Below are 27,450 nucleotides of genomic sequence, written 5' to 3' on the forward strand. Positions count from 1 at the left end.
GTGACTCTATTTATGACTTAAATTTGGTACTACCCATTACTCGAAATCGATCACTGGGTAGAGGCAATTATCGTAAAGTTTCTTGCCCAGAGAAACAACAGCAAGTGCGGGTGGCTGGAGTCGAACATGCAGGCTCTCGACTGCGAGCCCAACGCGCTAACCACTCGGCCACTGCTGCCGACACTCGGCCACTGCTGCCGACGAATAACGTCACGATGAGGGAATAAGTTCAAACTAATCAACCTTAAATACATGAGGTGCATTGTACAGTACGAATGCAGAACTAATACCAAACCTTGTGCTTTAAGTCTGTATAAAACAAACCCAGGCGAAGCTTCAACACCAGCAAAAATTCAATCTTCCACCGCTAATCTATGTAGATGCAGTGCTCCTGTAACATTTTGAGGTATTTCGAAAATAGCCTCATCATTAAGTTCTGCATCAATATTTTGATTTGCATGCTTAGCTTTTGAAGCTGTATAAAACAAGAAATTGAACTGAACTGAACTGAACTGAACTGAAATTCTTCTTATCTTTGCCCGGCAAGATCGCTTCCAATACAGCAAAGAACTGGTCGAACTCGAAGGTTGACACTTCTGTAGCCTAAGTTTACAACTTAAAAGAGTTATATTTTTTGGCACATTATACTGAAACACTGATACACGCCTGTAAAGACCACAAAACAACAGCTCAAGCAAACGTTAAACAATTTATTCGCCTGCAAACTACACCACTAACTCTATCCCACAGCATTGTAAACAGCGACAAGTCGTTCACGACTCCAACGTCACGCTCTGTTGGTTTGTTATGCAAAAGGTCTATTTCGAACTGCAAATTTTGCAGTTGCAGGTCACGTGGTCAAGCTAGCTACTGTTGCAAATACTTCATTGTTTTCAAGCACGATATTAGGTGGCTGCGACTGATGTTGTTACATGGTTAGACTAATGTGCTTTGCTTTCTGCACAAAAAGATAAAGCTTAGAGACTAGGTTATCATTATTGTTGTTGAATTAAATTTTGTTAAGGTTCATTGTTAACTTACGATAATAAGTTAAGGTCAAAGGTCACATGCTAAAACAACCTATTTAAACTTGTTGAACATCAGGAAATTAAGTGCTCAAATAGCCTCAGAATTCATGAAATACCACTAAAATAAGATAAGATTTTATGGGGGTCATGCCCCCAGACCCCCCTTGCTTGGCATTGCGCCTTTGGCGCTCACTCTTTCACGTATACCTCCGGTTGCAGCACCCCCTGCTATAAATACCACGAGCCGCCACTGAGACCAGGGGTCTGGAACCAATGGTTCGCGAGCCATATATGGTTTTTGTGACGGCATCCAGCTCACAGAAAGTTTTATCTTAACTTTTCGTTATAATTAAAGCTGAAAATATGCTCAGAATGCACCAAATTAAATGCATTTTTTCAAAATTTTCTCGGAGAGGTCTCCTAGGGTCTGTTTTTATCATCTTCAGCAAACACGTGGCTGCCTGGCTGGTGGCTTCACAAAATTGTAGCTTTTATGGCTCTCTTACCTAAACAGGTTCCCTACTCCCTAGGCTATATTAGACTATACACCACCTCAGAGATTAGGAGTAGGCCTAATGTTGCGTTTTCAATGTAGGCTATCTTTGGAAAAACAAAATTTGGGCAAATTTTGTTCACCCCCAAAATGTATGACTCTCCTACGGCCATGAATCAACGATTCATTGGCCGCTTAATACAGAGCAGTCCTGAACGTGTTTTGCTCAAGCGCACACCCCGAGAGTCGAACCAGCGCCTCTTGATCTTAAAGCTTCACAAAGTTCATTAATAAGTTCACCAAGTGACACGATAATCAACTGAGCGATCGAGGCGGACTGGGCAAAAATACGCAAAACCTTTTATGCGTCTTTTTTGCATAAACAGAGGCCTTCTTTCAAGGTAGCCACCCATAGATATGACAATTCCCCGTAAGACACCGCCAACCAATCAGATCATATGTTTAACTGACTACCGTTCAATCGTGACCCCTCTAGTATTCACTATTCAGCCAGAAAGTTGATCTTACTCAGAACTTTGTTTGGTAGTTACAGAACAAACTAGATTTATGACAAGGGTGGGAATCGAACCCACGTCATCGAAATGTATTCCCTAGCCTTAACCCATTAGACCAGTCTGGCTACGGCGGCACGTTCACTGATTTTACTTTCTATGAGAAAAGTTTGCGTGTTTTCTCTATTTTAACTGTAACTTTCTGGTTGGTTGAAACGCTCTTCCCGCAACTTCTCATTGGTTCAATGATTCATTTGTCTTACCAAAATTTTTTATGTTTAAGTAGCCTACCTACCTTTTTGCAATGGTGGTTTTGACAACATTTATTTGAGTTGATATTATCAATGGTTTGCAAACTCAAAACTAAGAGCGGTTGGAGCAAAATGATTTATAAATGCGCGACAACACTTCCAAGAAAAACGCATCATGTCTAACAAGTACGAGGCGGTTTCTTCAAGTTAACGGGCCTCTTGGAATGGTTACAACTCAACATCATCCCGAGTCTAAAACACTTTCTGGACCACCCTGTCAACGTTACTGCCAACAATCGCTTGGTTAAAACATTATGAGGTAAATATTAATAAAGGCCGCCGGAGTTGACATTCTCTGGCCGGAACATCCTGCCTCTGGTGCATCACTAGTTGATTTCCAATGGTAGAAAAAGTAACCTTTCTACCTGAGATGTAGTGTAGACCTACGGTGTTTTGCGCTAAACCAAAGTTGTTTATTTAATATTTTTGTTTGGAAAATCAAAATAGAAAATAATTACAAAAGACACTGGTCCGTGTGCAATGCACGGTCATACATCTTGACTTTCGCGTTTTGTCGCTTCTACTTTTTGTTATCAACCTCTACTCTATTTGGCATGAATGGGCTTCTTTATGACGTCAGAATTAAAAACCAAACTGGTTTAAAGTTTTTACTTTACGACGCCTTTCAACGTCTGCATAGCCGAGTGGTGAGAACACTGGAACGGCAATCGAAAGGGCGCCGGTTCGACACCGCTCGAGAGCATGCCGCTGTGTCTATGGCAGGACACTTAAAGGCCTGCCTGAAGGTGGACACGAAGATTGGCTTCCTTGCCTTCCCGTCCACTTAATCTAAATCTTCAACCACCGGGTGTAAGCCTGGATACGACAAACAAAAACGTCTGGAAGATCTTCTGTGATCGTAGTGTGCTACATGTTGTCGCAATAGGCGCAAAATAAAACTTGATTATTAAAAACAATCCTGGTTTCAAGCAAAATTTGCGAAACTTTTATTTGCAGTGGGAAAATGTTTTGTCCTCCGACAGCTATGGCCAGTGACGTAACAGGCTGGATTCCTCCATCGAGCTATCATGGATGCGCTGTAACCTTTCTGAAGCATCAGTCGACCAACCAACGCATCGCGTGTATGGAACGCAACTTGCCTTTTCTCGTAACCTGGGAAAGTCAGCGAAACGCAACAATGCTCAACAGTGACGTCATTAACACAGCAAGCTGTGAAACTATTACCAATATTCACATCGATTCATACAATTCTGAAGCAAATTTTCTATGAAGTTATTTCGAGCGAAATATCATTGGCTTCAAAATCAAGATGTTTAGTTTTAAGCAATAATTGGGCTTGGCCGTTTGAAGTAACAAGCAGGCCATGACCCAGATAAAGAACAGCCAGTGCGCTCATGGCCAACATCAACAATGAGTTCTCGACATCAATTACTTTCCCTGGAATCTGTTCTGATTTCAGACAAGCTCTCACGCGGACGGTCAGTTGCAAGAACTCTTGAGCCAGTGGTGACGGTCTGATCGTGATACATCTCACGAACCAGACGAGTAGGCGTCAATCGACTCGCGACGTTGCCGCCGTTTCGATCGTTTCTCTTTTTTGTGCTTCTTGTCACGAGGCTTATCACGTGATCTTTCGGGTGAATCATGAGCTCTCATCTTTTCTTCATGACGTGATTTGTGTTTTTGTGAATGGTTTCTGTCGTGACGTCTTTCACGTGAACCCCTCTCTCGATCATGATTTTGTGATCTACGAACTCTGTCACGTGACTGATGGTGCTTCCCAGGAAATACGTCATGATCGACGCGGCCGCGAGAAGTCTTCTGTTGCAACATATCCCCGTGAACGTCATCACGTTTGTGACGTCGTGTGTGATCCTTTCCCTCGTGATGTCGTCTTCCTCGCACCTCCTCCTCATCAACGTGCTCCTCCTCACGACCTCTTCCAACGGAAGTCTTCGATTTCGCGGTGTGTACGTCATCATTAGTCTCCGTCGTGGCATCAATGGAGTCTCGGGAGCGATATTTGTGCTTCTTCTTTTTCTTCTTCTTCTTCTTTGATGCTTTTTTATGTTTATCAGAATCAGAATTAGTGAAGTTGGAATAATCTGAAAGAACAAGAGCATCCACATCCTCCAGTGCAGCGGACCGCATGCTCATGGCTTTCACTGCCTTTCCTTTCAAAGACACCACACTCTTATCAGGGGGGCTGGGATGATCTTGAGACTCCTCATCATTGTAATCAGGCTCAAAGTTGGATTCATCAGGATTCCCCATTGACACGCGCCTTCCTTGCTTTTCGTCACTAAGCTTCGAGTTCCTCCTTAAGGTGATCACCATCCTCGCATCTGTGATCGGCTTCTCCTTCTCTCCAACAGGTGGCTTCGTTGTAGGAGTTGTGTCAATCTCCTTATGAGATGCTGGCGATCTAAGTTCTGCTTCAACTTCTTTTGTTGCTTCCTTGATAAGAGTAGGAGGATTTCGTTTGATCCGGATGCGACGACCTTTCACAGCTGCTTTAGTCTCCTGTGACTTCATCACGCGTTGACCAACATCCCTTCTGTCAGCGACTTCTTTCCCTTCATCATCAGATTTCTCCCACCTGCAACAACATCTGGTTACAACCGATGCCTCTCAAGAAAACCAAGCCACCTTGAACTATCACAGTATCACACTCTTGGAGTGATCCGACGTGACCAGGGCTGCGATTTTTTCTTTGTCGAAGGACCAAAAATTCTGCGTTTGTTTGTCGAATGGTAATATGACGTCACAAGAATCAAATAAGCGTTTGGCCGCGAATTACCGCACAAGTTGTGTGGATGTACGTCAGAGTCACTTGAGTTTTTAATCGCACGCTGGTTGAGTGATTGCAAAGGGGTATCCAGCGCTGAGTTATGTACCTACCGGACGTGTATATTGTTTGTTTTGCTCCAAGAAGAGAGCTGTAATAAACGCGAAACTGAGGATCGCAAAACGAAAAAGCCCTTAGGCTATACCGCTAGCGTAACCTACTGCAAGATTTTTTTTCCTTTGGCATCTCTTTAGTCTTGCAGTCTCGCTTGGTAGTACGTAAATAGTTATACACGTACCCGCACGCAAACACAGTTAGGAGCGAAATATGCAAGTTACCAAATGTTTGATGCCAGGCGTTAAAACTTCGATCAACATATTTTTCCGCAGTGTTGGAGAACTCCTTTCCATAAAAATAACGGGTTTTTTCATCTGTATTTCTGAACACCTGGTCGGAAACTAGGCTGTTTTCTAGATGAGAAAAGCTTTAAGATGTGAAAGTATCCAACAAAGTCATTTTAACAGTGCAATATTGTTAATTGGCTCATACGGCGAAATACAAACTGGCGTAGACAATGAAAACTAAAAGTAGCCTAGGTTGTTCCATCTGTAAAAGAAACCCGTTGTGTCGAAAAGCACGAAACGTGTGTGGTGAAATGTTTGATGCCAGGCGTTAGAACTTCGATCAAAGCATTTTTCCGCAGTGTTCAAAGTGGCGGCGCGGACGCCTTGGGAATTTTTCGAGTGAACTGTCACTTTTAGGCCTTGCCTTGAAGTACCTGGAGCAAGAATTTACGTAAGTCGACACTCTTATGATTGCATCACCTGATTCTCCCACCCCCCAATTGTTCAGTTTTTATTTAGTTTTTTTCCCGTAAGACCCGTAAGCGTTTGTCGAATAGTGACGGCGCGTGTCAAGCGGCATTGCCGCCGAAAAAGGCAAAAATCGCAGCCTGGACATGACATTTTTCGATTTAGATAAAAGGAAGCGAAACTGCAAATTTAGCTTTCTCGGCCTCGATATTTCAAAGCATTGATCAGAAGCACTTAAAACTCGTATGACGTGATAATTGTAACATTCTTATACAACCTCGTCATATAAAGTTGATGTCACTGGTAGGCGCTTTAACGTATTACACTTTCCCAAACAGTAACGAAATCATGCGTGACATGTGACATCACTGATGATTCGCGAGAAATCGTAGACTATGTCACGCATGATTGCGTTATTGTTTTGGGCAAGTGTAATAAGTTAAAGTGCATACCGATGTCACTTGCACGAAGATTAAGTTCATTAATAAGTCATAAACATGCATGGCAGTCCGTCACACAGCGGCACACAGTAGGCAAGCGCGAAACAACGCAGACAAACACCACGTCACAGTCACGTGGGACTTACTTAGATTTGGGGATGGTGATTTTCACTAGCTCGTCCCCTGTGGGCGCTGGTCCACTCCCATCGTACTCCACAAACTTCCTGTCCTTCCCTTGAACCAACTTTTTCTCTCTTCCAGAGGGGGACGCTGTTTGCACAACCGGTCTGCGCTTGCGTGACACCTTGCGGGAGTCTTGATTGAGTTCAGGCTTACGATTTGAGTCCACAGCACTCTCTGCCACTTCTGCATTCATCTCTACCTCACTCTTCACGTCAACTTCCCGATGTTGTGAAGGCAAAGAGGAGGTCATTGGTGATGTAGTTTTAGTTTCTTGCCGGATTTTTGTCGATTTTAATTTTGATTTTGTAGTTTTGTCTCTTGTTTTAGTTTTAACCTTCTTCTGCTCTTCACCCCGGGCATTTTGTGGGGACTTGATTGAAGATCCAGCGTCCAAACTCTTTTCAACTGCTTTCGTCACTTGCTCTTCTAGCATTAAGTGATTTTGTTCGTCGACCAAGCGATCCTTCCTCTTGAGTTGTGCTGCATCATCATCAGTGGTTGATTTTCCTTGGCCAGGAGATGAACCTCCAACTGCCGTAGCTACCTGGTCACCGGCCACTGCAGACAAATCACCAACATCTTTGTCATCAGATGGTAGATCCTCCTTCAAAATCGGTGCAGGGTCCGGAACAGTTTTATTTTTATTATCATCATTCATTGGAGAGAATATCTTGTTAATTTTTGGTTTGGATACCTTCTCTTTACTTCTCTCTTCTTCGTTCTTACTAGGTTTGGACAGTTTGCTTCTCTTTGTAGAATCCGACTTCTTCACTTTGGTGACCACCTCAGATGGCTGATCGGATTTACGTTTTGATAACTTACTTGATGACTCACTTTTGCTGCCTCGTGATAACTTGGACGACGCTTTCTTTGATTGGCTCTCCTTTCTGTCAAGCTTTGATGAATCTTTTCCTCCATCACTTTCAAATTTTCTTACTTCTCGTCGTGGCTTCTTTCCTGCTTTTCCAATGTCATCACTTCTTTTGCTGGATGATTTAATTCGTTGTATCGGCTCCAAATCATCTGGAAGAGGCCGCTCATCTCGCACAGGCGTTCCATCCCCATCTCCAATATCAGGTCGAGGAGACGGCTTGTTTCGCTTTCCCACGCGCGGCATACCTCGATCCGGGGAAACATCACGTGGATAGTTGCGACTTCGCTTGCGCGCGCGATGTTCATCATAATTGCCGCGGTCGTTGCGTCTTCGCTCATCACCATAGCGACTTTCTCGAGGGTAGTCTTCTCTTCTTCGTGTTTCTCGGTATTGACGCTGATGACGTTCCTCGTCGAACCGCTGTCGGGATCGAGGTGAGAGCTGCATTCGATACTGTTCCTCTTTAGGATCAAAACCTCTGGAGGTTGGAGCAACATTGCGACCTCTGAAACGATTGTTGTAGTAATCAGCATCTCCACCACGATCCATGTGGCGGTGCATCTGACCGGGTTGTTCAATATAGTGAGGAGGAGGAGGAATCCGTTGATTGTTCCAAGGCTGTGCATCCATTCCAAATGGAGGAGCATGTGGAGGCAACCCACCCATGGGGTTGATTAGCACGGAATTTTGGATGGGTGGATGGTTGGAAGGGAGCATGGTGGGGCCAGTACCAGGAGGTGAGGGCGACTTAGAGTAACGTGACTGGATGAATCTATCATAGGGAGGAGGAGGCATGATTCCACGTTCGTACCAGTCTCTTTCATACGTCTGCCTGTAGTGGGCGTAGAGTGCTTGATCACGCTCGAAGTCTGCTGCTTCCTTTGTAGGGAGGCCAGGGATAGTGGGCTCTGTTCGAGTGATCACTGGTATGAGGGGATGCATTGCATCACTTTCGTTCCGATGGGGGGAATGCGATTTGCGGCCCCGTTCAAAAGATCTGCGACGACCCCTGCCAGGATAACTACTCTTCTTCTGTGGGGAGTAACTCCTCTCGGACCTCCTGAAAGATAAAGCATGATTGCAAATTGGGAACTACTGAAATTTAACTGAAAATAAAACTTTGTTCTTGCAACAGCAAAGCAAATGTGGACATGGAGTTTGACAAAACAAATCGTTTATTTTCTTCCTTGCAGAAAACGATCAAAAGTTTTAAGAAGTCAACTTGAGAAAAAGCACTAAACTTTTTACTGTAGAATTTGTACATTTAAAATCAGTTTGCAAACTTTACATTTAGTCATTAAGGGTCCTTAGGACTGGAAAGTTTGCTGAAAGGTTTCCGTGACCACAAAATGTTGGGAACCTCTTCTTAAAGGCCCCTATAAAATTAAATTGTTGTTGAAAAGGAAGTTGTATGACTGGTACACTCAAGCAAAATGATATAGGTTATTTTGCCACAACTCAATGGGTCTGCGCTCGTTAGCAAGTCAATGTTATGGTTTGACAAAGGTGGGCTCAAACACTCTCACCACCTCATCCTATCTCAGATTGATTGAACAACTTTCAAACAAACCGGTTTCTGTTGTGAGGACTCCTCTCCCTCCTAGGTTGCTTTTTCCGACTGTAGCTTCGACTTCTCCGCTTCTTCCTCGGGGAAGAGCTCCTATCCGACCAGGAGGCAGAACCATGGCGCCGACTTCTGACAGGTCGCTTAGTTGGTCGCTTACGTTTGCTTTGTCGAGGTGGAGGAGAGCGCGAGAAGCTCCGAGAGTAAGAGCTGCTTGTCCTTGTGGAAATGTTATAGTTTGTGAAGATCCAGCAGTAGAAAGCATTCGTGAAAGCGGGGAATCGTCACCGTTAACCTTTGTGGGGTTATAGAGACAATATCAGCGATTCCATGAACCACCACTATCTATGCTGGCCGTTGGAAGATGTTAATGTGGAACGATGTTTTGACATACAGTAACAAGGTAAGGATTTGAATGACATCAACTGCTCAGTCATCAAGGTCATCTATGACTGCTCAAACAAAAACTGCAAACTTACCAGGAAGATGCCGAGTAGGACGAATAGGAGCTGGATGTCTGGGAGGAGTAGCTGGAGTAGGAAGCGGAGCGAGATGACTTTGATGAATAACTTCCGGACGACGACCTAAAGAGACCCAATAAGTTTATAGTCGACAACAAAAAGTGATGAGATGAATAGATCGTTAACAAACCGATCAATCACCTGCTTCTTCGGCGTGGTCGCTGCTTCAGTTTCTCAGCAAACTCATCCGACATGATGTCCAGTTTCGACTTGTGGCCGCGACGTTCCGCGCGCTTTCGCGGCGATCGCTCATTCCTACCAGGCGACCTACCGCGACTATGCTGGTGACGATCTGATGACGTGCTAAAAAGATGCGTGCGTAATGATGACGAAGTTCAAATCCCTCACTGCGTTGGTAACATGACGATTAATAACGTTATGGTGACATCCTGTCAAGTTACCACATAACCTACCTCGGTTTGATGGTTGGTATGATGGCTGTCTCAGATCCGGGTGGCGGAGGGATCACTGCAAATAACAAAATGTTTCATATACAAACCATTCATTATGTGAGAAACAACACCTGGCTTAGTCATGTGTCAAGACTGATACATGTACACAAGTGGACCAACTGGCTAGTTCCATCGAGCAAGTAGAGGTTCGCTGGAACCCAGCGTAAAAGCCTGCTTCTTTAACAGAACAAATCGTTGGAACAATGAGTCACAAATTAACTACCCTCACCTGCAGAGGTGATGACCTTGCCAAGAGATGGAATTGCCATTCCAGGAGGAGGAGGGAGGGATCCGGGATGAGGAGGGAAACCTGGAGGGGGCTGAGAGAAAGGAGTTGGTCCCAAAGTTGGAGGTGGAATCATAACATGGAATGGAAATGGAGGAGGTGGCCTTTGATACATCGTCGAATCAGGGTTGATCACCTGAACAAAACAAAATAATTATCATCATTAAAATCAACTAAACTACACTTCTACGGGCAGCTCAACAAGAGTTCGAAAGTAAGACAACATACCTGGGGGGGCAAACGAGGCAATCCAGGGACAAGACCAGGAATAGCTTGACCCGGAGGTGGAAGCTGTGGCATGGAAGTTGGCGGAAGTGGATGCATCTGTGGGGGGATGGCAAGATTAGATGGTGGAAGTATGTTCTGGGGTGGGGGAAGAATATTGTGAATTGGAGGGGGTGTAGAACTAGAATGTTCACTGACAACTGTATGATGCCGTGTAATGGGGACAGCAGTACTGGGCTTACTGGGAGGGGTAGGATCGAGTTGAGGTTCAGGAGTAGGTGGGCCTAAATCATGAGATGTGGGGGAACTATTATCATCGAGGTGGTGGGTACCATCATCAATTGAATGATTTGATGAGGTTGTCTCCGTTTCAATAGTTACTAGTGGCTTTGCATCATTGTTTTCCGGCCTCTCTTCTGAAGCCTGCTCAAGACGTTCCTCTTTTTCCTCAGCTATTGGCAATGGTTCAACAACACTCTTTGGTGGATGCTCAACATGGATGGATAAATCTTTGGAGTCTTCAGCACTTCCAGGTTCGGGCTCCTGCATGGACTTTTCAAGAGGTTGAATTCCAGTTAATTCTCCACTTGTTTGTCCCACGGAACTTCTGAAAAGACGATTTATTTTGTTTTTCTCCCTTAATTTACACTACAAATAATTATACATCAAAAACAACATCTCACAGCGAGAAGTCGAAATAACACCAATTCCATGAAACATCGATCTATGTCACTCCACATGCCTCTCTTAATGACTGGAGCCTGAAGTGTAGAACGTAGTTATCGGGTTTTTAATACTTTTTTCTGCACTCGGAGACGTCTTTTACACTTTTAGTTTCAACCCAATCACATCTGACCCTTCTTAATTGAAAAATCAATAGTATCAAACACCCTAATAGCAAGAACTTCACATGGCCAGCACCACACAATGCCTTCTTCGTTAGAGCATCTGGAGCCGAGAATCGGTTATTTTACCATCACAAGCTCACGGTGTTTTTCAAGGCTACACTGAAGCTGCTTAGAGCAGACATATGTGTCTTGTCGTCCAAGAAACACAGGTTTAGTGGACAAAGATGATGTTTTTTGTTCCTCAGCGCCACACTAACAAACAAAAAATGTCACTTGGACAGTTGAGGCGCTTTAACGTTCCATGCCTGTCTTGGCTAATGTCGGTAAATTTGGATGGTCGCCGGTAATAAAGGAATGGAGGTTGGTGCTACTTTGTTAGACCTGTGGTCCGCTAAGTTAGCCGAGGAGATTTGTTTTCCAGATATTGTCTTGTTCAATACAAAGCGAAATAAATTTGTTGGCCTTAGTTAGACAAACCTTTTTTCTTCCGCGAGAGGACGAACCACTCTGGCAGTAGGAGGGGATATGCCGGGGGGAAGAGGCTCACTGGTGTTAGCTTTCACCCTGAAAATATAAGTTCTTAGGAATAACAGTAGTGCACATTGGATCGTCCCTCAAGGTTACTTAAAGAGACTTTCAAATTTAGGAACCTTGTATCATAAGTATCCCTATCCTTTTCTAAGACTTCTTTTAACACACAAATTTTTGAAACTTATTTGATTTTCTTTTTAAAGGATTAAAAATAGTTCTTTACAAAAAACAAAACTATAACACCAAAAGATCTCAGCCATCCGGACAGCATTAACAAAAAACTGAAGTGAGTGAAATAAACAGTGAAACAATACTGGCTCTACCTTTAAGAAGGTGCCTTCCCGCAGGTAAAGCGCTAACGAATGAGGTGACGCCGCGTGGGCAGAAACAATTAAGCAAATGAGCCTCGGGAACACACATTAGATTAGTCGAAAGCAGGTCCCTGAATTGCACTGGTTGGTCTTGGTCGCAAACCCACCAGTGCCAATAATAATAGACATGAAGTAATTAGACACCTACTTGGGTTCGCTTGAGTCAGGAGTGGAATTAAACGTGTAGCTGTCACTGGGGGTGCTGCTGGGGAGTGACGTGGTCTCGATTGGAGTGGATTGCATCTTTGGCTCTAATGGAGTCGACTCTTTGCTCCCTGCATCAACTACTGGGTCTTCTGACTTGCCTAGTTTGATTCGGATTGGCTGGTTTGGATCCCTTGGAGAGCCACTGCCACCTTCCGGAGCCCGCTTGGCCAGGTTGTACGGCTTTGATGCCACCACTTGATTGGAGGTTGCCTTAACAACATAACCGCTGTTTCCCACCTGTCGGTGCTCGGCCGAGAGGTCACGTGATGACTGTCCATAGCTGACCTTCATCGGAGGAGTAGGCTTATTTTTAGGGGCTTCGGTGGGCGCGGGTCGAGGCCACACAGGGGCGTTTGCCCTTTTCTTAGCGATCCCAGTGTCATTTTTGAATTTGTTCACAGCCTGGAATACAAAATTCATTGAGGAATGCAGCCGGTGCTTCGCCAGGAATGGTAAAAACGTTTGCTCGATACAAATTTGATCAATAACATGTTTGCATGAGCATGACATATATACCTGTCTGAGGAACTTGTTGGCGATAAGCGAGTCTGGTGAGATATTCGCCTTGTGACAGGTCGGGCACTGGTGGTTGTCAGAGTCTAGCAATGCATTGCGGATGCCTGGATGAAAGAAATTCATCTCCATGAAAGTTAAATAGATGGTATCACATCGGAAAGTTTGTCTAAGTTTAACACGACACAAACTAATAACAGATTTGATCTAAAAAATGAAACAAAGTTGAATGGCACTTCCGTTGCCTTTCCATCGTCTCAGTGACGCAGACCAAATGTTGTAAATAAAACTGACAAAGAAGCGAAACTGTGGCATCAGATAACTTACATTCGTCACAATAGCTGTTGCCGCAGCAAGGAATGACGACTGCATCCACAAGCAAATCCTTACAAAGGAGGCAAATTAATTCATCCGGGATGGGTTCCTCTTCATCCTCCTCCTGAGTGGTTTCTGCCGGAGCAGGAACAAAGGGAGGTCGCTCCTTCTTTCCAATGTCATAGCCTTTCCTGTAATAAATGAATACATCATCAGGGATTAGTTTGTGAAAAGCCTTGTCCTTGTAAGATGGAAACTCACTTCAAAATTACAACTCACAATGTTGTCGCTTCATAGAGATGTGCCGATACCAATATTTTCGCCGATACCGATATTTTGCTGATACTTTAGTGTTGTAAAAAGAAGCAGTTTTGGTATTTGCAAGGATGCTAATGCTAAGTTTAGCCTTATTTGCATAAAACTATTATCTCTATTAAAAAAAGCTTTGAATTGGCATAATTTAGTTGCAAAGATTCAATCAATCCAATTTCCTTGTATTGTTGTGTCATAATAGTAGTGTTTAGTAATAAAAAGCCGCTATGATTGAGGACTGGGGCTTTAGGGCACAAACATCATAATTGCGGTTTCTGAAAATTAATAAAGGGATTATCAATTTTTTGTGTTAATTTCCATCCAAGTTTGTGATTTAATTTTAACCTTTTTGTTGAAATAAACTTATCAAGCTTCATCATGGCAGCGTAAGTTAAGCTACGGGGTATGCAACGAACTCCCACAATTTTATTGCATTTAGTTGATGTAATGTTGCATTTGTTTGGCTATTTTTTTAGATCAAAATTTTAAGAGTAGTTGACAGATATCCTCAATGATCATGTTTTTACCTTTAGTCAATTAGAAATTACTGTTACATTGAAATTTGAGCGTTTTGGTTCTTTTCAATTAGATTAAAAACATTAGTGAAAAGTAAAAAGTGAATTGAAATTTACTTTTGGACGCCTGTACGTTCGTAGGCTACACAACCCGCGTAAGTAGTTACGGTCTGACAAACGAAATGTAATGCAAATCGACGATTCCGGTGCTTGAGTGAACGTCATTCTGTACTTCCAAGATGCTCAGATTTGCGGCGATTTTTCACAATTTGTCACTTCACACTTCACAGCAACATCAGGAAAATTTATAATGATAAACTGTTTGACTTTGCAAGAAAAGTGCTGAATTTTACATAGAATCGTTTCATTCGATTTGAACAGGCTTTAGATCAGGGGTGACGAACCTTTTTGCGGTCGCGGGCTACTTTGTCAATTACACATGAGTTATCGGGTCATACAACTTTTTAATCGTAACCTAGGCCTACCATGAAATGGTATTATTATTCCATGAAAGGTATTATTCATGAAAAGTAACAAACGGAAGATGAAAGTAATAAAACTCACACAGTTGAAGTTATCTTACGCAGAATCGAAACATACAACAGTAAAAAATAAAAACAAATCAACTTGAGCAAAAATAATAGAGCAACAGTACTTGCACTGATAATGAAGAGTTTAATTTTCGAAGCGTTTGCTTTTATATGAGCAGGAGCGCCGGAAGCGGGGGGGAAGGGGGGCGAATGCTCCTGCCTTTTTTTCTGTGAAAAGGGGGGTAGGGGGGCAATGGTGAACTTTTAAGGTCATGTAAGCTACTGCGCATTTTGCAATATAACAATTTCTGCTATTCGCTTTTAGCCTAATTATAATCTTTCATTTTTGCTTCAAAATAATATTCACGACACAAAATTCTGTATCACAGTAGGTTACATCATTATAACTAACTTAGGGCCCGCAAAAGTCAATAAAGTCAAAAAATTTTAAGGACCTCGTCTATCCGCAAATCAAAGAGTAAAGTTGTTTTCAGCACCTAAGGGACTGTTTCTAAGAAGTTTATAGGTCAAAATAAAGTCAACATTTGCAATAAAGTCAAGATTTGTCAAATTATGGCTTTTGACAAACTTTTTGTGCTTCTTGAGAGCAATTTTTGTCAAAATTCTCGTGGAAGCATTGTACATCAGGAACTGCGCCACAATTAAACCATATCCATAAAAGCAGGAAATATGTCACAATGACCATGTCAACATCAGCAGTAACTTTTATCGCAAATTGTCCATTGTTTATTCATTGTTACGTAAGCTATTTAAATATTTATTATAAAACACTTCCTCTTCACAAACGTGTTCTTTTCGAAGATCAACAGTTTTGATTTTAGGGATAGCCTACTGACCTTCTGTAATACAAAAATGCCTAAGCAAGCTAAATCGTCTTCAGCTAAAGATAGACGGATTTGTCGAGATTTTTCTATCGCCATTAAACACGACGCACTTTTTATAATCCATAAAACACCTTGACTGTGTAACAAAATATTACGTTTGGGTCTGAAATCGACAAAATATTATGTTTGGGTAACTGATATCTATTCAAGGAAGAACTGTGCCCTCTACAAATAAGCAATTTCGTTAGGTCAAAATAGGATAAAAATAAAGTCAAAAAAATTTTTTTTAGGTTAAAATAAAAATGGCCCGAATTATAACATAGTATGATGCCTTTCCGTGCCATTGTTCTTTGTATACCGGATACTTGTATCATTAATGAGCTGATAGATGAGTATTATCGCTATACCTTACCTTAAAACTTAAAGGCATACTAAAGGAAAATTTCAAACCGGAATTAAGCATTAAAATGAGTAAACTGAACATTCAAGAATACATTTCAAAAACAATTACCCAAAAAAATTTGTTTTCAATGGCGCTGGCAAGGCCCAAAGTCCAGTGTTTCATTTATTTTCATTTTTTTCAAAATGACCAAAACGTGTAAACACAGCTCAAGAATACGTCATAAAGTCCAGCAATAACAAAAGCCACGTTACCAATCTGATGTTTTGAGCAAACTGTCTGCTGTTTTGATGTTAAAATGTGCTGTTTTGATGTAAATACATACATAGCCTACAGTCAAATCGCCCGCAGTAACAATTATTGCGTGATCGGTTGATTGCTAGACTTTATGACGTAGACTTTATGACGTTCTTTACAGTCGCACGCTTCGTTGCTCAGGCCAATCTCGTTTTGAAAGCTCTGACAAAAGCACGCGCACAATGATGGTCAGACCGCAATGGGGCAAAATTTTATTGAAAATCGTTTTATGGTAGCATGTTAAACACAAAGAACGTGGAAAATCGCCAAGTCAGGTTTTTCCTTTAATACCCCTTTAAAAAAATGCCTTTCAGCAATAAAAGTACCCTTTTTTCATAATCCTGCCCCCCCAGTCAAAAATCGTTCCGGCACCCCTGCATATGAGTATGATTTCTTCTTTTTTTGGCTCTATCCTTTTTGCTCAAGTTGACTAAACGTTTCGACCATTATGTTCCGAAACAACAAATCAGTTAATGAAATTTCTTTTTCAAACAACAAACAAAAGCCCATGCGAATCATACAGCTGAAGCTATCTAATGCAGCATTGAAGCATAAAATATTAAAAAAAACATTGAAAGATTGAATTTTTTTGCCTAGTGGGATTTTTGAAAAGTTTTTTGCTTGACTAAGCGTTCAATATTAGGTCCAACAAACAATGTGGCCACTCTCAAGTACATACCAAGATTTTCATCTGTCAGCCTCGACCTGTAACAACTTTTTGTAAATTGCATTTTAGAAAAGAACTGTTCGCATAGATACGTGCTGCCTTTGAGCTTTGAGATGTCTTTTGTCTTTAATGCATGAGCGATTGTCAAATTATTTTGCGGGCCGCACAAAATTCTTTGACGGGCCGCAGGTTCGTCACCTCTGCTTTAGATGAAAACTACGTTTGCTTCGGAAAACGGTAAAGCAGAACTTACGGGGAAACCACAAGTGAAACAAGTAACTTTAGCCACCATGCGTCTTTTGCTAATTAACATAATATTGTTAATTTAATTTCTCTAAGTCAACACTCAATAATAATTATCGTGATGTGACATAGATTATAGTATTTTATCTGTCCAGTCAACACCACTGCATCCAACAGTGCAACAGGCATTAGTGCGATAATCGTTTGGTTCACTAACACCAACATTAATAAGCATTTTTCTTGCTTGACGCTTTCGTAGCAAACCGGTTTTTTAATTGTTTCAGCATTGGCAAATAAAAAATCAATCTATAACCCGTCGTCTGTTGCTTTGTTTAAAAACTTTAACGTTTGAATAACTTTACTGTATCAACGGAAGCAAAACAAAATCTTGTCAGTGAACGGGAAAAAGTTTGGAAAGCTACAGTATACTATAACACTGCACTGTAATTATTTTACATTATAACGCGCATAGTTTGTGCCACAAACAAAACCTTGACTTTATTTTGCGTTTGGTTCATTTTCTTTGGCGAAAATATAATTTTGGCTTCGTTATAATTATTCTAGAATAGATTCGAATCCTCAACTATTCGAAATCCCATCCCTATTTGCGTCACATTTTTGTAGCTTCTCATAGGCCATTTTTGCTCTTCGCTATCTCCGTTGCGTTACTTGGTTTGCGTTGATGTAACGAAATGTTGGGCTGCAAAAAAATTCAAACACAAATCCATGAATGCCAATTACAAAATGTTGCTTTGATGTATTGTAATGTTAATGCGTAATGTCTTATAAGAATGAATTGAAAAGGAGTCTAATCACTCAAAATGAAAGCAATGTCACCACGAATCCTCACTGAACCAATCAGCAAAAGGTCTTGACTCTTGTTGCGCCATAACCTTATTTTTTCTGATCTGTGGAGCTGACGATGTGACGTCATTAAGTCGCTTTGAGATGTAATTTCATGATGTCATACGGACGAAAAACTTAATTAGTTTTTTGCTCCGTTAGAAGTAAAAAAGACAGATGATAAACATTGGAAAATTTGAGTCTCCTTTACAATTTAAGAATCGAGCAACGCAAAAGCGCTGAAACATAATGTTCTGTTGGAGTGAAACAATCACTGTAAGTAAACAAGGCCAAAAGGGGCGCGCAAGAAGTCATGGGAGTGTGAGGTGTCAAAAATTTGAACAAGTTGTTATTCTGCATCAGTGTGATGTTAGTTACTACAATAGTAAGGTACTTCAAAAAAATCTATATCTTTGATGATTGCGAAAAATTCGCAAGAAATGCATTTTTTTACATTTTTTAGCATCAACAGTGACTGCAAGAGTAAGGTTTGGTTCGGTGAAATTCAGAGTGTCGAGAGTTGTTATGTGGTAGAAGATTTCCCTTGAAAATGAGAGGAAGAATTTATACTAGTTACGTGAGATCTGCAATGCTGTAAGGAAGTGAGACACGGCGCTTACAGGAAAACGAATTGGCGATTTTAAAAGAACTGAGAGAGCGATGGTGAGAGCAATGTGTGGTGTGAAGCTGATGGACAAAAGAAATACCGAAGAACTTATGAACTGCTTGGGTTGAATGAGAATGTTGATAAGTTGGCAAAAGCAAATGAAGTGAGGTGGTATGGGCATGTTTTGAGAAGGGATGAAGATGATGTTTTGAGAAGAGCGCTAGAGTTGCAAGTGGAGGGTCGTAGAAAACAAGGAAGACCCAAGAAAACATGGAAAAAGCAAGTTGAGGAGAAAAGCAGCAAGGTCGGTGTGACAAGAGAGGACGCGTTAGAGTTAGGCAGATCGATGTGGAGGCAGGGTGTGGCGATTGCGGCATATCTCGGTTAACTTATGTATATTTTCAGATTTAACTTGTCGATACCGATATATCTCTATTTTTTTAAAGAAAATCATTTACATTTTTACCAGGAAGTTGACAACATTGCCAAGCACTGCAGTTAAGGACATACCAATTGGCTTCTAGCTAATATGACGTCATTAAAAATTTTGTTGTCAATAACCACAGACGGATCCACAGCCACTTTAATAACGCAACTTACTTGTCCATAACCGGCACCACGTATCTTCCATCTGCGGTGAGCATCGCACCCTTTGATTCTTTGTTCACTTCGATCATGTGACTGCGGGGAATCCCCGTCGCATGATGGTGTTGGCGAGCTGCTTCGGTCTGCCAGAAAAAGGAGTTGAAACGATTTGTTAGATGCACTCCAACAATGGACGAGTGTGCACTGTGCAACCATGCCAAGATTCAAGCACTCACCGGAAACAACTAATATTCAAAAAGTAACACTGATATAAATCATCGAAGTCATTGTCAGGTAGGATTGCTGCACACTGACGAATCAACCCCAAGCACAGATCGGGTGAGCGACTTGACATAAGTCTCGTTTGATACGAGGTGGAGTTACAAAAGCGCAAAGCGTATACAAAACAAAATGAATTATATACGCCATCCTTCTACAGTGCGTTAAAATGACACCATCCTTGAGTGAAGTGTGTGGAGTGTTACCTTAGGTAGAGGGCATTGTGATGAATAGTGACCCTGCTGGTTGCAACGGTAGCAACGGATCTGGCTCGAAACGACGGAAGCAGAGGAGCTTGGGTACTTGTAAGTGCCATAGCGTGGAGGGCGCACAAAACTAGATAGAACGCATTGACAAGTTTAACACCGTAGTTGGTTTCGATGTATACAAGATGACGACTAAATGTATTAGGCGGTTATAATTGAAAGACAGCAAAATAAAACAGCTGTTTACTGATAGCGCCGGTTTGACTTGACGGCTCATTTTTTAAGCATTTGTAATAAGAGCATCGTAGAGACAATGTTCAATTGTTCAGGTTCAACTCCAATTTTGGAAAATTTTCAAGGTTTCTTTTATGGCTAAATGGAAATTTTGGCAAGTTATACTCTTGGTTTCTTTTCCATAAACTCGGCATTAAAAAGACCGCGATGCTAGTACTCAAGTAGTAGTACAAAGGACCATATTGAAACTTAATTTTTGCATTTCTTAACAAAAGTATAGTTTAAGCTAGCCTGACATCTCCGCAAAAATGACATTGTATAATGAAAATTATCATTCGAATGCCAAACTTAGATACAAGGCAACCCGACCTGTTCCGATTTATGAAATAAATAACTCTGCACAAGATTTACTTTTTATTCTTTCTTTCATTGTCAAAAGAATTCAGAAAAATAAAAAGTAACTTTTGTGCAAAACCACTTATTTCACATCATATCAGAACAGGCCGGGTTGCCTAAGTGTATCTAAGTTGACCCTCGGATCACAAATTGCATTGTACGATGCAGTAGTTCAGTGCTTTTGACACTGTTTTACCGCACAGCAATTAATTGTATATGCAACTGTAACACACTTGCTTTCCTAAGCAGAAACTTGTCCATTAAAAACTTTGTTACTGAAGCTACTTGTAATTTAGTGCATACACTGCTTATTGCAATTGAAGTCTTTGCAAACAAAATACGACCTGACGCGCACAACATGTATTTAGGCATCGTACTTTGAGATAATCGCATATTTCAATTGCAGGTTTGTGCCGTGTTTTTTGGGGGAGCAAGTCTTTTAGGCGTAGACAGTTAGGCGCCAGCAGGATATTTACCTAAATGGCACCTAAATGAACAGGCACCACAGTGCTCCGCACCTAAATATCCTGACAAACAAACGCAAACAAAAACATTACGTAAGTAGCAACGGCACTTACTGTGAGGGATCGTACTCATTAGTTGATTGGGCAATGGCTGCTTTAATTTTATCCTCCTCCGATGCATTTGCCGCCGCAAGGTTGCTTGTCTACAAACATCACACTCAGTTGTGACAACTCAAAAAAAGTTACAAGTAAACCGACGTCCGGCAACAGACTCGAAAATATTAAATTACTTTAGTGACATTTTAAACCAAATTAATGTTTAAATGATTTGAATCGTTTTTCGATTTTATTCTAAAAATATGTAGAACTGTTATATATATCCGCCATGTCCAGCCCTGGTGTCTCAATACACAACCAGCCAGAGCAGCAAGGTGTCAAGAAAATTTTTCTGATGTCCAACTCAACCAGTAGCGTTGACAGGGGGGTCAAGAGGGTACTGTTGGACCCAGATTTATATCTGAAATGGTTGTTTAGGACCCGGATTTATATCTGAAATGGTTGTTCAGCTACAACAAGCTGTTCAGTGTTTATTTCTGTTTAAGTCCTTGTTAATGCCAATGACTAGTAGTATAGATGCCCTTCTCAGTCGGAGATACTGCAGTCAGACTCTCACTGATCATGTTGGGGGTGGAGGGAGTATGTCAGTGTGATATTGAAAATTAAATTTATTTGAAAGTATGCTACTAGATAAAAGATTCCAAATACGTAATGGAAGAAATTTTCCGTATTATTTTTACATTGCGGTTTTATGCAGAAGTTTGAAACCAGTCCTGATATAAAAAAGAGATACTTTGTTGAATATTTGGCAACGAAGTCATCAAATAAACAGGGTTGCTTGTGTCTTCTGTACTGGAACTGGTACTTAAAAATCACAATATTAGCATAGCATACCAGATGCAATGAACATGTTGAAAGAAGCGGTGCGGCACTGACACAAGATGTCTTAAATTCATACATCACCCCCCAATGAAACTACGGGGTGGACCTAACTCAACCAACATGGACCAAGCTCAACTACCTGTGCAACTACGAACAGAGTTGGCCGTTTCCACTCTAATATGTACAACTGGACTCATAAAACTTTTCTATTTTTGTGAACCAAAACTGTCCACTTGAAGCGGTTGACTGTCTCGTATCACCACTATAAGCCTCGTTACTCAATGCAACAAACAGTTTACCAGCCTCATTTTCTTTATCATAAATCGATTTCGCAATCACACCATCCTCAGTATCTTCTTCTTCTTTCGTTTGAGACTAGATCAAATCAAATTTCAGGGCAGGTGATGGAGAGCCAGGTGAGTGTAGCTTCGTCCAGCGTTGCTATACCATGCATTCCATGTGGTGCCTTATAGATCGGACATTTGAGAATGACATGGTCAGCAGTTTGTTCCTCCGCGCCGCATTCGCAGGCCGGTGAGGGAGCCAAACCCCACTTGTGCATGTTGGAATGGAAGCGTATGATCATATAGCATGTAGCATCATATAGCATATAGCATCATATAGCAACCTCAGTATGATCATATAACATGATCATGATATATGATACGGACATGATCATACTGAGGATGCTGTGATAGCGAAATCGATTTATGATGAAGAAAATGAGGCTGGTAAACTGTTTGTTGCATTGAGTAACGAGGCTTATATAAATATATACAACTTGAACTTGACTTTTTTTCGTCAGTGATGATACAGTCCCAGTATAATTACTGAAGAACTAAGTTTAAGAACGACTTGAGTCACATTTTTGAGATGTTAAAATTGCTGACGTGTTGTTCAATGATTAAAGCGTCCTTCTGTACAAAAGTTTTTTTGTGAACAGGATAACTTAGGCTACATACTTACATCATACAAACCAATACAATGTCGTTCATATAAGTTTTGCAATAATTTGAAAAAATTAACTTCCTTCTTTAAAAAACTTTTTTTGTCCAGTAGTCCACGTAGTCCAACGTAGTCCACGTAGTCCAACTAGTCCAGAAGTTCTTATAGTAAAGTCTTCGATTCTAATGTCATGGACAACTTACAATTTTTTACACAAACACATTTGGGTGAAAAGCATGGAAGATACAGAAAACTTTTTAGTGAGGAATATGGAAAATTTGTTGCACCTCTTTGCATTCAGGTTTAAGTGAAAAATTTCCCCTTGCAACATAAAACAATACATTCCATAGGCCACAAAAGATAAAACCGTGCTTGCACACTTGCAGACCATAAACACTCGAAAGTATCTGCATGGAGTCTAAAGACTTCACACTTTGTTGGCAAAATTCAAGTAAATTATTATTTAATGCAAAAAATAAAAAAAATTACCTTGGACAATTCTGCGAGGCTTAGTTTGGGAGCCGCATCATTCTCCTTCAGGATAAAACATCAATAGGTTATTTTATATTGTTATAATACAGTTTTGTAAAACATTGAACACAAGGTAAAAATCTTTAAGGTATTAGACTATTTCCACTTCTCTGTTTTTGCTTGTTCCATTGTGCTACTTGGATGCACTTTGAGGATGATGATTCCCAGTGTTGATTGAAGTTCTAACTGCTGATAGCCATTCATTTACATGCCAAGAATGTGCATTGTTATAACACCATTTAAAACTCCATTTGTGGAAATATCTATCTATTTTACTGCGAATGTGCGTGTTATGGTGAATAAGTAAATTTTAAAAATAACTACAAAACACGGGTAAGTGTAGAGTACCGTATTGAGAATTCGTGACTGTAAACACATATCATCATCACGCATTATGATAAATGCAATTACACCGTGCAACAAATTTAAAACCTTGAAAAACTTTAACTAGTGAGGTTAAACTTTACAAATTTGGGGACGCTGATTCCTAATATGGGCTTGACTTTTTACAATCACTTTAACATTTTTAAAAAAATGTGTATTATTTGAATAAGCTGAAGATGCCATTATTATAGCGAAATTGATTCTAAACAAATTACACTTATAGGTTAGATTGCTGAATGCTGAGCAAACGTCAGCACTGAGCAAAAGCAAAATAGCAGTACCATCTCCAACAGCATGCTTAAAAATTCGATAAAATGAACATGACAGGTATGGCTAATCAACAAAATTCAAAACCAAACTAATGGAATTGCTTGGTTATCGTTGCTAACCCGCATATGTTGTTACAAAGAGAAGTATTAAGATTTTCACTGAAAATAGTGGATGGGATATATACATGTAAAACTATTCTGGTAATCTATCCTTGTGCAAAGTAATTTTACTTTAGCTTCAAAATAATCATTTCATGTGAAAACATTGCCACAAAATTGCTTAGTTTATACCAAGCAATAATTGTTTAGTATAAACGTAATCGGCATAAAATAGTTTTGATCACTTTACTTTTGAGCTATTGTTACCATACAAATACTGGATTCGGTTTTGCAGTGGGATGGACATCTAAAATGCTTCTGGCAACACTGATAAAGATTTGTCATTGTTTTACATAATATTAAAAGTTTTGCAGTGATTTGAGATTTAGTGATCATACTTTGGCGATTTAGAACTCTCCAAACTATCATTTGAAAGGGAGTAAATTTAGCTTGCGTTCAAAACCGAAATTACATCAGTCTCCAGTTTGCAAGGCAGGTGTATGATTGTAGATTGCAGTGTAGCCAATTATATATGCCCAATTTTCAAGTACATTACAAGAATGCATGAAGTTTTAAATGTATTGACTGTTTCAATATAAAAATATTACATAATATATTACATATACCCAATAATTCGTGTTTTGCAATATTAGGCCTCATCTTTTCAGTTAAAAATGATGTATTGCGGTGCCGCCTACCACGTCCCCCACCCTCCATAAAATGTGACTTTTGCCCACGTCTTTTTCATCATAGACTGGGCCTCCAAAGCCACATAGGACATCACCATCCAAAACCAAATTCAATTTGAAGACGAAACCAATGCTCGGACACGAGCTGGAGCCGACGATTGCGGTGCCGCCTACCACTACCAGTCAAGCAACTTACTTCACATAGTTCATCATATTTTCTATGTTATTAGTGTATTACAATGTTTCCCAACTATTTTTGCAACAACCCAAATAGCTACTAATCTACTATATGCATAGTGATTATCTGCTATATTTGCCATAGTGCATGGAAATCGAAAGCGTAGTGATGTTGTTGTCTATGAGAATGGGTGTAGTAATTTTAGAATATAAACAATTAACTTAAGTCAGCAATATGTGTTGCGCTCTCTTGCACTTTTCTTTTTATTACAGACATGCACAATTGTCTTTATACAGAATTGTTATTCTAGGCAGGTGGATAATTGAAAACCGATCAAGCAAACTAGACCCCTCAACCTAGACCCCTCAACGGCAATCTACAAATTTCTTGGACACAAGAAGTATAAACAAGTGAACCAATCGAAATAAATTTAGCTTTAGGGAGTCGGGAGCCTACAATACGCTTGGTCATTTATAGAAACCAACTCGGAGTCATGTTGATGTCTCAAACCTATTGTCACCTTTACGAAAATAACAAAAAGCTGAAGCGGCTTGACTTTGAGCGACTTCTACACATCAAGGTATTGTGATAATGTTTTACACAAATGTTCTTATAGAAATTCAAATTTTTGTCAGAACTTGGGATGAAAAATGTCAAAGAGATTTCTGGCCTTGAATAAGGACAACCTGAGAAGACAAACACTTAACTCCATGCTTGCAGAGTATTATGAGAAAATTGTTTTTGATCATTGCAATCTAAATTTAAATGTAACTAAGCTAAAATCAATGTGTGAGATGAAAAGTAACATTCTACTTCAAATCATCAACAAATATTGATGGGGTGATCACTGATCCATCAATTACTTCACATGTTGGTCTTATTCAAATGGTACCATAAGCAACATCGGAGTGTTCCTAGCTATAAAATTATGTAAAAGGACAATGCACATTCTTCACATGTAAATGTGGGAGTATTGATCATTCACTTCTGTACAAGCATGGTTGAGCTGGATGCTTTGAGGAATGAAACACTAAACTGCAAATTCGATAAGCTTCAGTTTCGAATCCATTTAATTTTATTGCGCTCATAACTCGTGTGCCAGCAACAATCTCAGAACACCTTCTACAAATTACCAAATTGTTCTGTGCATAAATGTTTGTTGAATAGTCTGATGCCTGACAAGGCGGCTTTCTGTTCATGAATTATTAGATGACATAAAGTCAGTCCAGTTCATCTTGATGTGAAAGCGCACAAACCATGGCAAACTTGCTATGCCATTAGTGAGCAAAAGTCCTTTCATTAACAAACTGTTGGTTTTGCTGACCAACTGACCATGACTGTTCGCGTATTCACAGTTGATAATGCAATAGTCATTATTCGGAACAAACAAAATGCAGAAAATAAAGTTCAATTAATTAACGTGACAGTCTTGTGGAGAGTTGTAAAAAATCAGTTGTGATTGGCAATAAAACTCAAACCTAATCGTTGAAGTAAATATGCAAATCATAATTTTACTATATATATATTCACAAAAAGCAATATACTTCTCTTTAAAAAAAAGTTCTAACTTAGAACATGAAAAAATTCAATAACAATAGCTTATGACAGTGAAATTAGAACATTACGGACAGTCGGACACACTGGGCAAAATGGATGCAACAATTGGCAATATCTTCAACTGCTACTGCATGGAGAATCTCCATGCAGTAGCATCTCCATTGGAGATCACAACAACTTTCACCTAGGGCCCTAGGCAGTACACAAACAGGTTTAAATTAGCACCGAAGCAGTCGTTCTCAAAAAGATTGGGATCTTGCAAAGTCGAGAACACATCTGCTTTAAGAATACAGGAACATGCAATGTCTTAAGTAAATCAATTATAATATTTCTCATTAAGATAAATTTAAATAGGTTTCAAGTCGAATATCTAATTGCATATGACGTAAACAGTGATACAGCATCCAATAATATAATCATTCAAACTAACCCGACTTGTAAAACTGTAAGAAGGCAAAAATCAAAAGCCTATATTATAATTCTGTTTAATTAATATATGCTTTTGTTTTTTTAGTTATAGCACACATACGGAACAGTTGTCTAATATCACCAATCTCCATTAGGACAACGCTTTAGTATGTTTGTTGCATGAGGTTTTTACTACACTGGGAGCATGCTGATTGCTGACTGACTAAACATAAATAATAAAGCTGCTCATTTCTGGTGACATTAATGTGCCAGCCTAAAAATCAGACCAATGCCACACAGTTTAAAATGGCACATCATTAGGATCACTACCAAGCATCAATCTGCAATCAATAAGCAAAACACTTTCACAGTAGGCTAAGGCTGGCGCATGTCCTTCACTTATAACTAGCACCTTTGGCACAAATTAATATGAAAATAAATAAATCCATAGCAAAAGTGTAGGTAGGGCAGCACTAAATCACAATGAGATATATCAATGGAACTAAAAGAAACAATTGATACTGACTTGACTTCGTCTTCTCATAAAATATACAGTATATATAACAATTAAACTGAGGAGATTGGGGTTTGCATGTTATATAACACAAAAAGCACAATTATACCTATAAACTGCGTTTTGAGCGCACACTACTTCAACACGGCCAGTTTAAGGTCTGGCAGTTTGCTAAAGCATACTTTTGCACTACACCACATACAACGCACCAAAAAATTTGATTGAGTTTAGTTATGCTATACATCAGCTGCATGGTTAAGTGGAGACAATCCTGGCACG

At 40.2% G+C, this 27,450-nt stretch overlaps 1 protein-coding gene across 1 annotated transcript in view; it reads right to left on the reverse strand.

The window, feature by feature from the left end:
• Positions 1-3,273: 3,273 nt before the first annotated feature.
• LOC145784110 (uncharacterized) overlaps positions 3,274-27,450 on the reverse strand; it is a 48,385-nt gene continuing 24,208 nt past the window's right edge. The window contains exons 4-19 of the mRNA XM_082595863.1: positions 23,032-23,076; positions 20,773-20,861; positions 19,565-19,694; positions 19,095-19,222; positions 13,248-13,426; positions 12,924-13,027; positions 12,349-12,809; positions 11,776-11,862; positions 10,454-11,057; positions 10,169-10,361; positions 9,901-9,955; positions 9,629-9,790; positions 9,446-9,550; positions 8,973-9,185; positions 6,492-8,462; positions 3,274-4,904 (exon numbers count right to left, since the gene is read on the reverse strand). Coding sequence (XP_082451989.1) covers positions 3,836-4,904; positions 6,492-8,462; positions 8,973-9,185; positions 9,446-9,550; positions 9,629-9,790; positions 9,901-9,955; positions 10,169-10,361; positions 10,454-11,057; positions 11,776-11,862; positions 12,349-12,809; positions 12,924-13,027; positions 13,248-13,426; positions 19,095-19,222; positions 19,565-19,694; positions 20,773-20,861; positions 23,032-23,076 — 5,595 coding nt within the window. The 3' untranslated portion in view covers positions 3,274-3,835. The remainder of the gene's footprint in view (positions 4,905-6,491; positions 8,463-8,972; positions 9,186-9,445; positions 9,551-9,628; positions 9,791-9,900; positions 9,956-10,168; positions 10,362-10,453; positions 11,058-11,775; positions 11,863-12,348; positions 12,810-12,923; positions 13,028-13,247; positions 13,427-19,094; positions 19,223-19,564; positions 19,695-20,772; positions 20,862-23,031; positions 23,077-27,450) is intronic.

Source organism: Aplidium turbinatum, chromosome 15 (assembly GCF_918807975.1).
Source record: "Aplidium turbinatum chromosome 15, kaAplTurb1.1, whole genome shotgun sequence".
NCBI classification, from domain to species: Eukaryota; Metazoa; Chordata; class Ascidiacea; order Aplousobranchia; family Polyclinidae; genus Aplidium; species Aplidium turbinatum.